Source organism: Metopolophium dirhodum, chromosome 3 (genome assembly GCF_019925205.1).
Source record: "Metopolophium dirhodum isolate CAU chromosome 3, ASM1992520v1, whole genome shotgun sequence".
Taxonomy (NCBI): Eukaryota; Metazoa; Arthropoda; class Insecta; order Hemiptera; family Aphididae; genus Metopolophium; species Metopolophium dirhodum.
In genome coordinates this window covers 31,835,171-31,852,120 of record NC_083562.1, presented here as the reverse complement: position 1 = coordinate 31,852,120, position 16,950 = coordinate 31,835,171, and the positions used below count along the sequence as shown (strand labels likewise).

The window sequence follows — 16,950 nt, the reverse complement described above, 5'->3', positions numbered from 1 at the left end:
TACAGCGTACACGATCTTATTATTATTTATGAAAAAACAAAATAATTAAGTCTACAGACTCGTCAGTCGTCACCTATCAAAATGACAACAGCCAATTAAATCAGTTTAAAATTTAAACAATGAGTATAATAAATGAATAATACCTGTTTTATAATATTATCAGTTTTCTCCCTTATTATTTTCCCTCTAATAATTTTGCCCCTATAGGCGCCAAAAATCATCCTGGCATTTGATGGAAAATATAACTACGGTATTATGAAACTAACAATAAGTATCCATATTCCATTTATAGATGAATATAGTTATTCTACTTCAAAAGTACACGTGACAGCCAGTATAAAAACAAAATTAAATGCCATTGCCAAATTAACTACTTAAATATTTTCCCTTTTCGAGTGATTCATGCCAGACATGACCCGCATGGAAAATTAAAATTAGACTAGAATGTAACAAATCGAAATTAGAAATTTTATAATAATAAATCATAAATAACTCAACGCAAAAATAAAACTACCTACTTATAAGATTATTATCTCGATATTAAATCTTCTTTAGAACAATAGACCAGACTAGTGACAACCATGAGATTATTGTCAAGTTTGACGGAAAAGGTAATAAAAAACTATCGATCTTAAATATCGATACTAAATTAATATTATTAAAAACGCAACTTAATAATTATTTGACTAAAATTTGCAGACTGCTGGTACATAATATTATTAGTACCTACCATTATAATATATGGATACTAAACAATTAATATTATTTACGGTAGAATACTACCGATATATTTTAATTAGATTGTTCGACTTCGTGTAATGACATGCATAATATAGTTATAGTGTATAGAAATTCGTCTAGCGGCAGATGTGTGATCCCCACTCCTCCACTCATTTTTCGGGCGTCAGTCCTGGAGCTATTTACTAAATCAAAACACACCACCGGTAGCAAGAATACGGTCGGAGGGGAATGGTGGTGCATACAGCGCGTGCTAAATAGGGGGAAACCTTACCTATCTGCTTTTTTTTTTAAAAGGTCTTTTGCTCTTTACTATTTATATTTTATATTGTTTGTGAAAGGCCCTGCAGTAGTCATACGAATAGTACCTGTGTGCGTACAATAGCTTCATACCTATATATTATAATATAATATTATACAATGTGCGCAGAGCAGCTGCGAAATAACGTAGCACTCTCCAGTCAGTCGGCGTGTGTGTGCGGCGGGGGGTGGGACAAAAATAAATTCGCCTATATCAACCGGCCCAAAGTACGAAATGAATGTGTAAAAACTTTATTTCGACACAGACATTGCTGCAAGCGGACTTGTCAATAATTGAAAATTTCACTAAAAATTCATATTTTAGCTCATAAAACTTACTAGACAAAATACTATAATGTATATGGGCAAGTTAAATATAAATCATAAAGTAATCTCTCAACCGTTCTCAAAGAAATATTAAACATCTGAAAAATTATAATTTTACAACAAGCTGTTTGATTCTAATACCTATAATATGGCTATATTATGACGTATGATTTATTTGAGAAAAAAATATAAAAGATAACTGCAAACTACATCTGTTTCCAATTATGCGAAAAGAATGCACATAATAATCCTACTTACTAAGTATATCTAATTACATCATAAAATATTGAATAAATAAATATTATTATAATAATTTGTATGAAAATGAAAAGTTATCAGTACAAAAACAAACATACAAAAGAGTCAAAACAAATATTTTAAAGGATATCCACTATTAAAGTCTCTATAAACGAGTACGTATGTACTGTAAGCTAGTAGGTATGTGTGAAATATTTAAAACGCATTTTCGTCGAATTCGTAGAAATAAAAAATAATAATGAATATATAAAAATGTTAAACACTGTATACTTTTGAATACGCATTATATAACCAGTGAAGAGTATTATATTTTGAATGATATAGGAGCTGTATAATTATTAATGTAATTGCGAGGTTATTGAACGCCATGAAAATGAACATATTATTATTTTGTAGACCATCACTATTATACCTATAGGTTTTGCACGATAGTCACAAATAATAAAAAGTAAAAAACTTTAAATCATGTAACGTATTAGGTACAATCGGCGAAACGCAAATTTTTAATATAACTATAAAAGTGTATTAAATCCACATTTTTTTGCACACATATAAAAACAATTAGACTATTGTTGTATATTGTTGTGCATGGAAACAAACATAGGTACATAGATAACGATATTATTGAAGAACCCTCTGCTCATGGTTTTCCAAACAGTGTTTTATTAATTTTTTTTTTACATGTTTCGATTTAAAAGCCCCAAACCGACCTTGGACGTTTATGTTAACGCCACCGAGACAGACATGCGCATATGAATAATCGTTAAATAATGTTTTAGAGTTCATTTGTAACCCGAAAACATGTAAATTAACGAGTTGACATTGCAACCGAGGTGAATAGCCGCGGAAAGCGAAACGTTCGTCAACGAATACTGCATTTTATACATATATACACTTACAACTACGACTACTATATTAATAGTTACTTTTAATATTTAAGGGGTACCTACGTAGTATCATGACTACTCGTGTCTTTGAAGGACAATAATTTGTCATTGCCGAAATAAATGAAAACTAAACAATAAATCCCACCTGTATACATTGACATCTTCAATGTTTACTATAATTATTATGATTGGATCCATGACGATTTTTTTTCTGTGCACTGCATTGAAGGAAAAACACGGAGGTACCTATTATTAAGTCCGCACTTTAGGAACAACTGTTACAACAACATGGCTTATCATCATAATGAACTTTTTTTTTTAATTTATGTATTATATTATATTAACCTGTGATAATTATAATTACTAATAAAACAAATGTGGGCTAAATTAGTTTAATGTCACCTAGTTTTCGGTCATTGAGCTCTGATAAAATGTAATAAAAATCTGTATACACACTATTGTCTATTGACTATTACTATTGCTTATAAACTTTCGTCAGCAGTACTTACCGATATAACAGAAAGAGATGAGCGTCAACATATGCCTCCTGAGCATCGAATCATTACGTCTTTTCCACTTAATTTGTTCCATAATATGATCCACGTAATCGAAACTGGTGACTGCTACAATTCTCCATTCCAATTTAGAGATAACTAACAACTCCCATTCCTAGAATAAATAAAATATTTAAATATTAATTATAAGTCGAAATAAGTATAGGTAATAGGCAGGTAGTATATATTTTTGTTTGTATAATATAACCATATTTGAGGACCTCAAGTCAGCGCACCGTTTGTTTTCTCTCTCTGGCACACACGCAACATAGAAAAAACCGCATTTACACATAATCATTGTTTTAAGTAATCTTAGAGTAAATCACACATTACAACAATTATAAAGAATAATATTTTTGAAGGTATGATAATATATTGATTTGTCTAAATATTGTCTCAAAACAATTCAAACATCAAAAAAATTAAAATTTATTTTTTTAATTCTCAAAGTTAAATAATAATAAAATATAAAACCAATATGTTAAACCCTCAAAAATCTTATATCCTCTATACTTTTTGTAATAGGTGATTTTACTATAAGATTACTCCAAAATCATAAAAACGATTAAAGATTAAAGCATTTAATCCATGTTGCGCGTGGATCCGAGAGAAAATAAATATTGCGCGGATATCCTTAACGTTTTTTATTTTTTATTAATCATTGAAGTCTTTGTTTGGAGGGGGAGCCTTTTAAAAAAAAAAACACGCATGTCGATACATAATTATTCTATAAGTTTCGATATACCAAATTTGAGTTTTTCTAATGCAACGAATGTCTGGACGGTTGGAAACGATTCAATGGGTTCGAGAGGGTGAATTAAGGGGAAGTTGCGAAACTAAATGTGTCACCCTAATCTGTCTTCTTGTTGGTTTTATGATTATTATTCGCCAACACAAAAGACCATTAAAACAATACGAAAAACAATTAAAAACATTGTATCTACAAATACGTTAAAGTAGTTTTTTAAACAACTCACTGGAACACGATGTTTTGTAATACTATATGCAAAGGGGAAAGGTTAATTTTTTTTCCTGTTATATTAGCACAATATTTTCCCATACAAAAATAAAAGCGAAATTGATGCTTATAAAATATGTAACTTAAAGGTTTACAAATCATTAGTGCAAAATAAAAATATTAACAGTAACTATAATTACATTAAAGTACTATTTTTTCATAGATATATATTTGTTAAATTTAAATAATAAATACGATTTTAATCGACACAATTAATATAATACACAATGAAAGATTAGTTAGTTGTTACACAAAACACAAATGTGTTCAATAATAAAAAATATGATAAAGGCAGCGCACACATAGTTAACTAATGTTTTAATATTTCTATAATGCACAATGAGTTTGAAGGGGAATATTTCCTAATCCTAGTCGCAAATACGAATAATGAATTCCGTGGGTTTTATCGTCTCCCGCAGTCAGTTTCGTCATTTGCAGTCAGGTTATGTACGAATTTTTTTAAGGTAGGTCAATAAAAGACGTCTAGCTCCTGATTTTTTTTTTCATTGCTCATTCCTTTGCGAAATTCCTGACAACCCACCGAAACCCAATGGGTATTGTTCAGGATATTGGTAGTACCGTACACACAGTTTCGAAACTATCTCGTCTGCGGCGGATGCGGAACCTGTTCTGAGCAACTAAGTGAAGTTAAAAAATAATTATAGCCAATAAACTTGGGCACTGTAGAGTGCAGATAACTGAGAAATAATTAAGCGGTATAAGGAAAAGTTCATTGGAAATGATTCACAAACACGCGAAATATTATAGGTATACCCATAGGTAATTAATATTGTTTATTATTACAATATTATTTAATCCTGAACCATAATAATTATGTACTATACTTTATTTTAAAATTAAACTATTTTTGCTTGTAGTCAAAAGTGAAAATTAAATATAAATGGGCCCCTAAAATTGTAGGTTATATTTCTGTACGAGTACTGAGTAAATAATTCACTATCTTCGATTTCAACATTTGTTTTTTCTAAGTATCTAACGCTATTAACATATTATTATAAACTATACCTACTCGACAAGTTAGGCCTACTTATTCTGGTACTTATATCATAATATTGATTCATGTGCACAAACATGCCACAAAAATGTACTAAAACTCCACTCATAATAATGTCCGGTGGATTGGAGGAATGTTTTGTTTATAATTTACATAATACAGTAACAAGAGAAGTTTGTGTCTTATTGAAATCGTTGACTACTTTCTAGAACCCAACAGTAAAACCACAAAAAAATATAGCACCTAATCCTATTATGTACCTACTACCTAATACATTTATAGCTAATATTGATTAAAATACAATAACTAATAAAGTAATAAGTAATATGAGAAAAACATTTTTTTTAAAGTTAACAATTCATAATAAATAAAATAACTCTCCAAAAATAAAACAATAATATTTACGGTCTCCCATATAATAGTTTTAAATTATACTAGTCGATTGTCGGTAGGTATACAACAATCATAGTTTATAATCATATTTTCATCAATAACAATACAATAAATCAAAGATTTTAATCGATCTAAAATGTTAAGCTAGAAAGCCTGTTGAATAGTTCTAAATGTTAGTTTATTTAATTTAATTTTTTTTATAATTATTAATATAATAAATTACTGCTTCTTTATTTCACCAACCAGTTTATTTTAAGAAATTATGGCTTCTAAGTTCTTATAAACGGTTCACATTCAAACTCTAACTAATGAAAATTTGCATATTATAGATATTACAGTTATATTTTCATGAATGCACTAAGCTGCTAAACAATGATCCAGTATATGTGGACAAATTACAAGCTCGTTTACAAGATGATGGCTTCCCCGTGACTGATAGCCGTGGCTAAATAAGGGTGGAAAATGTTTAACCCTCCATGCAAGCAATAAGTCTACAATTACACATCGCTTTCAAAGCCACAGGTCCGTGAAAAATTGTTTATTGTTTTCGTACATGTTGGAAATCGTCCATCCTGCCTTTTGTGTATATCTTTCATGTTTTTCATTTTAATTACCCAAATACAAAAGCTTCAATGTTTTTGTGACTTAGTCTTCAACGATCTTTGCATCATGTTTGGAAAAAAATGTATTCAAAGATTGATTTAGGATATACTACGTATCTCAAGCCCAACGATGACTGATGAGTCAGATGTAGAACTATAACTATATAACCACTGAAGAACGTCTAAATGTATTTTAATGTGCACTAATTTCATGTATTTTGCGTTGTTCAATAATTGTAATGCATGTAGCAGTGACTTAAATGAATTGTTTTGAAATGTATTAACGAAATTATTTATTTATAATAATATAACAGATACGTCGCAATAAGGCTAACTGTTCACAATTCATACATTTTTTAATTTATTTAATGTAAACACTATACAAAGAAGCTTCGTAATTATGGTTAAATAGTAAATTATATGTATAGTAAAAACTAAATTATGGGAATTTACATACTACAATAACACCATTGAAACATTATGCAATTAATTAACCATTTAACCAATATTTTATGAAATATTAATTAAAATTAAAATATTTTCTTTTGGCAGGGGTATCTATATATGTTGCGTGTGTCCGAGCTGTCGAGCGTAAAAACTAAAAAAATAAAAGGTACATGGGAAAACATTTTATGTGAACCTAATAAATTGTTTATCATTCTATATAGTCCCTGTGGTATTGTAGATATCAAGTTTTTCTTTGGAAAGAGTGAAAACATAATAATACTTTCGGTGGAACTAATTGCCTGTTACGATAGACGCATAAGGGAAATAGAAGAATCCATCAGGAAACGCGGCATAACAGTTGTATGGCGACCACAAGTTGGGCATAAACATCCTTCTATACTACTAAAAAAAAAGATGATTTTAAACACATGTCTAGCAAACCATGACCCCGACAAATAGCGTGGGTCGGTGTACTAAAATGTTTGGTCGAACAAAGGGTGTTTTGTAATCGATATATACGAAGTACATCTTGTCTTGTCCATTTACATACCACGAATAGAGAATAAAATCTTATTTAATACAACAGGATATTGTAATTAGGCCATAAAGGTTCGATTGAAAAAGATTATTGAAAGGAAAATATGTCCGCATACAGTGTGTGGGAAACGAGGTGGGAAAGAATGAAAGGGTTGAATACCTTATATCTACACACAATGCCGTTATGTTCGAATAAAAGAATTTCTATTTCCTAAAAAATCTGACAGGAAACTATAGGTAGCCTATATTGACCTATATTAACTAGGTCATCAAACTCAAAAGCATTTTAAGACTCCTTGAAATATTGTTATGACGCATCAATTTCCGGTAATACAAAATCACATAATATAAGCCGTAAAGGGGTTATTGCATAAATACTGTTTAAAACTAAAACTATGTAAAATAAAGTTTACAAATTGTGTACAATAAAAAAAAAATAAAAACCATTATTTTTTCTCATATACATAATATTGGTCAATATTTAATACCCAAAAACAACTTTGCGCATTTTAAGTAAAATTCAAGCAAATAAATAAGTTTTATCATTTGGTGATCATAAAAACAAAATATAAAATTATAAATTTTTTTTTTTTAACAGCGTTATAAGATTATTTTTAAACTATTTATTTTTCTTTTATAATTCATTTATAAATTTCATATTAAATTTATATGAAAATTATACTATTACAGAAGCAAACAGATATTTTGGGATTGATAATATTTATTATTCATAATATTTTAGTCTTCATCATATTTTATAGTTAGTCAATAATATAAATAAAAGACAAATCATTCTGACATCAGACATACAGATAGAACCGATTTACATTTTTATGGCATAAAATATTGAAATGATAAGTATTATAACTTATAAGATAATACCAGCATAAGTCATACATTAACTATATTTTCATTTATATTTATTTACGGTCAACACAATATGTATTAACACAATATAGTTTCCAATTTCCATATAATATATTCTTTTATTTGATAAATTTTTTTTTTTTTTTATTTTTTATTTGGCATAAACAATCTGTACTATTTGAGCACAATAAGCTTATATGATAAAAGTAAATATTAGAACATGGTTGTTTTGAATAAGCAGCCACCCATTAGTGGTTCTTGGCTAATGATACATTTTTTTTTTTTTTATTTATTTGAATTGTTTAATTATTATTATTCAGAGAGTTAGACATTAAAGTTTTGCAAAAGGTCACGGCACCACTTTCTTTTTAACCTACGGTTAGGGTTTCCTGGGAGTGTAAGGATAGAGAGGTCTTTTATAAGAGGGTTTGTATGGGTTTGAAGTCGTTTATGGAAACGTGTGTAGATTGATAAATGAAAAATAATTTTGTATATGGTACCTACACTAGTGCTTCAGAGAAAGTTTTAGAAAAAAACATTTTATTTTATTTTGTCAGCAATAAATTTGAAGTCTTAATAAGAATCTAAATTCTAAGTATTTAGGTATGAGAAAAAATTCCTTTTCTTAGGTTAGCTTTAAGTACGTTTAGGCAATATATATGACTAAAAAATAAAACAAGTTTCAAAACAGTGACTGTATATAAAAGCATTTCTAAGGAACTTAACGGAATAAACCAGTCAGATACGTGTGGTGTCGCTAAAAATGCGTACGGGAAACGGCCATTAGTAAAGGGCATATAATGCGTAAAAGGGGTTGGATTATCTCGCTGATTTATCGATTTCGCGTCGTAATCAATGGGTATCCGGTGACACGGAACGAATCGACCGTACCGGTTGGTCGCGGACGTATCCTTTGCGTATTCAAATCTCATTAGACGAGGTCCATGATATAACTTCTTCCTATGTGTCTTATTAAATATGAAATATTATTGGTTAAAGAGAATTATTATCATGGGACTTTTTTTTCACGGTGACGGTTCACCGATTTGACCTACGCAATGTATCATCGCCGTTACATAATACCTATAATACGAACCGTCAAAATACTTATTATTTATACGACTTATGTGTACGAAATAATAATTCATGTATTAAAATTCAAAAGGTTTAATATATTAACGAACAAATTAAATCAGTATAATTTATGATCAACAACAAAAATCGTATTCCACGCATTTTTTCATACTTGTTAAATAAATATTGGTACTATTTTTTTATACTGAACTGAAATTTACAACTTTAATTTGGCCTGATAAAATTAATTATACTATTATAGTCACCATAATATTATGAATTATGATAGCTTCGAAAATGATTGAATAATTCGCGAGTCGTAACTAATTGTTAGCCCTATTAGTTTTCTGAAAGAAAATATTAACCATATTAAAATATATACCAAACAAATAGAAAAACTGGAAATAAACGCACATCTATAATATGGGGTTTACAAAAGTTTTCTGAGCTGGGAAAGTACAAAGACGTGTGGCGCAAATGCGCCTGATATACTGCTCGAAACACTGCTGGCAAACACGAACTACAGGTTTTTCCTTATCATCACAAATAACATTGTGCAACGCAGGTCAACACAAAAAAAAACCATAATATGGGTATACCAATACGGCTATACCGGGTTAATCCGTTGACCGGTCTCTTCTTTTTATACTTATTGCCTACCACATAAAATATCTATTTGTATTTTGCGATATACAAGTGCGCGTTGAATTCGCCCCGATTCACATGTACACTCTTACGAGGAAGTGCGCATGTTTATATAAGCACGCAGAGAACCCCGTGCAGGACATTTGACCGTGTGTGTAGTCCGGGGTAGGAAACAAAAAAAATATAGTTCACTACCCCGTTCATAAACCCAAAAACCGGACGGCCGACAACATTTCAAACATGTACCAACGCGTTATAAATGTTTCCATTGTAGGACACAATAATATCAAAAAATATTTGACACGCCCGTCGTATACGTACAATATACAATATACGAATAAGTAAGCTGTCCCTGTAGCCGCAAACGTGTTTCCGATGTATAAATATGCTGCATTAAATGACGACGAAAATGGTATTATTCTCACGATACTGTTGAGAAAAAGGACCGGACCTTTTCTGGACAAACAAACGCAATAAAAATAATGGACACATGGAGTTACCGATATTGCCCAAGGTGTTTTTCTACACCATGCAAATGTCAAACATAATTATAATACCTACTTGATTACTTAAAATACCTATCATTATACTTAAAACTGTAAATTGCGCGAGTTTTAATAAAATAAAATTATAATTGAAGCATATTATAATATATTTTGTCTATAGTCAAATTTCAATGAAAAAATCGTAATTGTAGGATATATTATTACAACTTGTCAAAAATAGTTAGTCCGTAAAAAAGTATTCGATAGATGACAATGCATTTTATACTAATATAAATAACTAATATTTAATACAAAAATAAATGTAGAGAGCAGTACTAATAGTAATTGAAAATTAAACAAGCAACCCCGTCACCCACCCAATATTTTTACGATAATCCTAGATCGAAAATTTCACACAAAATGACAATAAAATAAAACAGGTTTTTATTAGTTTTGTGTAAAATATAAAATAATATACCACATATTATAATATAATATAATTGCATCATATTATCTTATTAAGAACAAGTTTACGTACACACCGCAAGTATACACAGTGCATAATTACCGAATCGGAAACGCATCAGCTCGACCAGGAAATAAATAATTATACGTTTACACTCCCTATCATAACATTGACAATTCGTTATTAAGTGCCTAATTTAGTAGTTATAGTAGTACCAAAAAACTGAATATCGTGTGTTGAAGACAAGTTCCGTGACTGATTTTATTATTATTAGCCGGACGACAAAACCGGAACAAACGACAATAAGACGGAGATGATAACAATAAAAGCTAGGGATTTTGAGGAAACGAAGTATTACGCCTTAATTGCAATGTGGTTTTTCTTATGATATTATATCCAAGCAGCTGAAATTAATAATTTTTTTGTCCCCTGAGATAATGATCGCAGGATATTGTGGAAAATACAGCCGACCGAGACGACTTCCTTCGAAGACTAAACCACAATACTCATATTCATATACAATGCATCTATGTATACATACATAGGAGCTATAAGAATTCTTTCAAATAATTTTTCTTAAAACTTACCCTCATCTCTTCTGGAGTGACGCTGTTTTCAGTATAGTAGCACAAGAGTTCAATAGAAAGCGCCGTACATTGTCGCACTTTTGATGCTAATAACAGACAAACTGCACCAGTGAGTTGTAAGTGTGTTTTGGATATGTCACAGGCACATAAAAATCTGTCTAGAAAATTTACAGATAATGGAAACACTTGATCTTCACATCTTTGTTCTTCGCATACCTATACAAAAAATAAAATAATAAATAAAAATACATTATAAAAACCAGTCTAAAAAACAGATGCCGGATATTATTTAAGTTGTAGTGATAAATTATACTATAGAATATTATCTATGTACGTAGGTACACGTATGAAGCTAAAGTTTACTTATTTTTTTTTAAATAGTTAATTTATATTTTCATTTCAATTAATTTTTCTTGTTGGTGCAACTAATTTTAACTGTATAAATTAATTGTTCTTATAGAGATGACATTTTATTTATTTATTCGTATGGCAAAAATAAAAATAAAAATATGTGCAGTTAATATGACTTGTGCCATATTGTCATGTACGACGATGAACAAAATAACTAATACTGAGCGGTACAGGTTGAATATCTTAAGTGTCATTGAACCTATTAAAGCTAAGTTTTAATCTGCATCCGCATCGAATTAATATAGCTTTGAGGAAAACATAAGAAGTGAAAATATGAACCAAATAGTTTTATTACATTTTATATAGTTGACATAATATTATTATGGTATAATATGTACAAACATGAAACAAGGAACTACATAAGAACAGTTTTTTTTTATCATCACCCGTCGGCAAGATCCACGCATGGTTTATTTTTTTATCGAGAACACTTAAACAATTATTATTATCAGCAGTGAAAACCAAATAGAGATATAGTACAATGGTAACTCAAAACCGAGCTCAAAACACAAACACGCGCAAGAGAAACCAAACACATATTACAAATAATAAATAAATTATAATAATAATAAAAAACCAAATGAGGAATATCATTCAACATAATGTTATTTTATTATTGTACCATTCACCATACTAATTAAAAAAAGTAAAACGTGCTAAATATGTAAAAACAAAATTGTTGTTAAGTAGGTATTATATATTTATTATGAATGATGATTGAAAAATATGTTGATTTCTAGAAGTCCCTAGCCTTAATTAATACACATAATTACGTATGGGTCACGCATTTTATTTTCACTAAAAAAATCGAAATATAGATGTAAATAATATGTAATTGCAACCAGACTGTCGTCAGGGGACGATCCATTTTTTTTTATTATTAATTAGATTACCTGCACGTCAGTTGTTTGTTAAATATTATGTATAACACGACCTATCCGTTTTTATATTGGTCGAGTTGAGAAAACATCACGCGGCCATAAGCCTTCGGTCACCTATGTCCTATAGGCTATAACACTTCACACACGCCACTGTATAATGTATATTATAATATAACTTATAAGTACTTGGAAAAGTGTTGGACAGAACAAAGCGATTAGAGTACCACCCTACTTTAACCTATAGGTACAGTACAGTACTGGTATACAATATGATACGACATACATAATAATATTATATGAATTATTACAATAACTGCGACGTCAAGTCGTCGTCGTCGTCACATTCTTGAACGTAGGTATTAATGCGAACGACTTACCGCCGTACCTTAGTCCTTAGTCCGCACCTCTCTTATGCGTAGTCGTATAAACGCTTCACAAACGTTAATTAGTATATTTTAATAATAGAGGAACCCGAACCTGCGGCACCGTACATGGGTATATAATATGGAAATAGACATCGTGCACGTACCTATATGTGAAAATAATGCAATGCACATATCGACAATCGACGTCCCCGACGAAGGAAGTAACGAGTATTAAAGGTCGGAGAATCGTAGAAGAACCATTTTTACAACCTATTTAAATCATTTGTTAGCCGGTAAACCCAACATTAGGTTGATATAATATTATGTTTAATTTTCAATCTCGGAGTTGAGAAGTTGAGTCACAAAAAAACATCATAATCACTACGACGTACCTATAAAAAAAACTAAAACATTTTAAAATTGGATTTACGTCCTTATTCCTTTATTGTGGACGTCGACATATTTTCCGTCAAAAGTTAGATCTTGTAATAATAATTCTCCAACCCGACAAAAACATAAAATTTAATAATATATTATTATAGCCATACAATCAGGCCAGGATTCAGGGGGAGGGGGGCTATTGGTACTCGCCGCTCGGACACCCCCTGTCATTTAAGCAACCAATAAAATAAATTTGTAATTAATGTATTCAAAATTACGTAATTTAAAATAGAAAGGTGTAACCATTTTTTTTTTGAGCACCCCCTGTTAAAATGTCTTGATCCGCGCCTGCTAACTACGCGGTTTACAATGTGTATAAATACAGCCATACAGGATGATTCACCAAACATGCTCATCCCAAATTTTTCCTACAATAATGAATTTATTCAAGTTTTGATTTTTGGAATAATATTTTGGATCATATTTTCAAAAAAGTTGGGTTTTTTTATACTATTTAAGTGGCTATACATACAAATAACTCATCCCTGAATCTGAATTGTTCACAGAATCGTTTTTTGAAAATGTTGATGTAGGTACTTATCTAAATTTAATTTTTAAACGAGTATTATTAGATATAACAGTTGTAGGTACCATTTTTAAGGATCATAATACTTTGGAATATAGGTGCATTTTAAAAACTATACAATAGATCGAAATAACTCAAAATTGAGATAAATATTGTAAAATAATTCAACTGCTTAACAATTTACAGTAAAACGAGATTAGTTCTCTTTTGGAAAAAATAAGTAGACAACGCCACTGCATACTCCTTGGATGATATAAACAAATCAAAGTAAGTAATTGAAAATATGGTTGGTATTATAGGTACTTAAAAAATTCCAAAAATCAGTATATTTTGTAGAAATTTGTAATCAAGGGGAAAACGGGGGGTGAGTATGGTTGCGGTAATCTCTCTGTATAATCGAATATATATTATATAATATGCACATTACATATGTTAGGTACGCGTACTCGCATGGTACCCCCTACTTATTCCTCACCAGTCACCACAACCATGAGCACATTTATTATGGTTATTACGGCATAAATAATGCATAAGTTTTTGTGCAGTGATCGTATTCAAATTACGAGTAGTCCACGTGTACCTGTACCCGTGTATATATATAGGTACTATATAGTATAATATATATGTAGGTATATGAGTTCTTTTACGGAGATTTTTTTTTGTTATTATTTTTATTATTATTATTATCGAGCAAGTATTATTGTTTTTGCCACGAACCCGTCGTAATAATAATAATAATAATAACATTATTTATGCTGTACATATTTTATTGTTGACAGAAGGACGATAAACGTCGACAATACAAAGTCATCTAGATTTCAAGGATTCGCCGTCAATTGAAACCGAAAATCAAAATATTATGCATTACGCGACTTTGACTTTGACAATTTTTTATGTACATATTATATATTGGGTATTATGTATAGGATTCGTCCCGTATTGTAAAATAAAATAAAAATATATTATAAAATGTATTCTAATTTCTAATTTATACCTACAATTGTCTATTATTATTAAGGATTTTGAATTTTTTTATGAAACAAAATTCAATTTTCTTGGCGATCGTGCAATTTTATGGTAAGTCCATGGGGGTATATGACCCCCATAGATCCACCACTGACACCCAACATCATACGAATCTCAGTCACAGATTTCTACTATACATACACATTAGATAAGATAACTTGTCATCAAATGAATCTTGTTTCGCCGTAGGTACCTCGGTTTTAAAACTGACATGCATTTCGGTATACCTAAAAAACCTATACTACCTAAATAGATAATTTTCACAATTTTTATATCCGCGGACATTTTTCCAACCCTAAACAGGGTGGGTGAATTCAATTTTTTTGTGCTGGTTTTATTCAGTTTCTAACCTGGGTGTTGTAGGTAATTAAAGTATGGTATGAAAATCTGCGATATTGGTAGGGAAAAAAACAACACGAGAGAGTTTTGAGTATCAGCCGAAAATATCTGGAGGAAAAAAATTCGAGAGGGACGGCGAAAAAAAGGCCACTCAGCTGGCGCTGCAATCAGCGGTTTAATATTGGCGCAGCTCGTGACGCGCGACTATCACCGGACAAATTTGCGCATTCCTCGGTGAATTATATGACGATAAGCTTCCGCCGTCGTCGACGCATTTAATTTTTTAATGATTACGATAATAAACGAAAAAACTCACGTCCAACATCCACGTGGCCACCACTCGTCTCATGAAAGGCTGCAGGTTGGAATGCGAGTGAGCCATGTAATCGCACCCGGGCACGTACTGTGACTCGGTTTCCAACAGCTTCTTGACGGCCCGCTCGTCGCGGAAAATGGTCCGGTCCTCGGCGAAACACCTATCTTCGGACGTTGTCTGCGACTCTGTGCACATCAGGTTCATCGTGTGCGAGAGTAATCGACACCGGTTTGACCGTATAAAATGGTTCGATTCGGCCTACCAACGAGAACACAAACGTTAGACGACCAGTTGTCGTTGTCGCGATTACGTTATCAGCGTTTTCGGAAGGTTTTTAGAAAAAAAGATCGTATACACGGTTAAAATTAATTTCGGTTACGCGGACACGGCAAAGGCTTATTACCGACGGTAGATACTATTGTCACAACAGATTTGGTCGGATTTTAATGTCTCCAAGTGGTCGACGTGTTTTACAAAATATTATACTATTTATTTAAGCACACCGTGCAAGTGGATGGATGATCGAAGTCTGGCCGAAACGTGCGCGCGAGACGATGGCAACGAGACTACTGATTAGAGATTACTGAAATGCAGAACCCGACATCGTTGGGTGTCGAAACAGCTGATCGCACGCGCCGCAGTCCGCGGTACCGGTTGCCAGCCGGCCCTGCGCAAGCGCCGCGTTTGTGTTACGATGCGTCGCCGTGTCGTCATATTATTATTATTATTATTACATTCGTACTGTATTATACTGTTATGATGAAGAGGGTTCGGATTTTTAGGTTTTTACATAATATATTAATCCCTACTAACTAATACGCAGTCTTATAAGAGTAATAAAGGAGTTAGAGAAATTGATAATATTAATAATATATATTTTAATTTCATTAGCGTAATTTACTTGGAATATTATTTAATTTTTTTTATTAAGAAATACATTTTTCTTTTAAGTTGCAATGAAAATTTGACATTTGTAACATTTGTTTATTTGTTCATTTGATACTTTTGTGTATCGTCACTCATATTAAAAAAAATTAAAAAAATACCCATGTGTATCTTTTCGTTTAAAAAAAAATTTTAAATTTGCATATTGAATATATTTTTGTAACTGATGTGTAACAATTTGCAATGCCAATTTTGAAATTTTAACATTATACCAATTCTCTAGAAAATCAGATTTCTTGATGAAAGTGCATACTTCGTGCAGCACTCCACTATTCCTCACACATTAACCGTAAAATATAATGTTCTCTCATCCCCGTTGTATCTAGTATAGGTTTTCGTTTGTTTAATTTATTTAATGACCCGAATTCATTAAATATCTTACAGTATAGTCATGTCATGCGATCATTGGCGCAACTATAGTTAAAATTCTTTTTTTTTTTGGGGGGGGGGGGGGGGGGGTACATATACATCCACTCCTCACATTCCCGATGTATATCATC

General features: G+C 31.1%; 1 protein-coding gene across 1 annotated transcript in view; it reads right to left on the bottom strand.

Moving 5' to 3' along the window:
- Positions 1-16,064, bottom strand: part of LOC132941668 (G1/S-specific cyclin-D2-like) — a 44,764-nt gene extending 28,700 nt beyond the window's left edge. Inside the window, exons 1-3 of the mRNA XM_061009811.1 lie at positions 15,506-16,064; positions 11,201-11,416; positions 3,020-3,179 (exon numbers count right to left, since the gene is read on the bottom strand). Coding sequence (XP_060865794.1) covers positions 3,020-3,179; positions 11,201-11,416; positions 15,506-15,709 — 580 coding nt within the window. The 5' untranslated portion in view covers positions 15,710-16,064. The remainder of the gene's footprint in view (positions 1-3,019; positions 3,180-11,200; positions 11,417-15,505) is intronic.
- Positions 16,065-16,950: the final 886 nt, after the last annotated feature.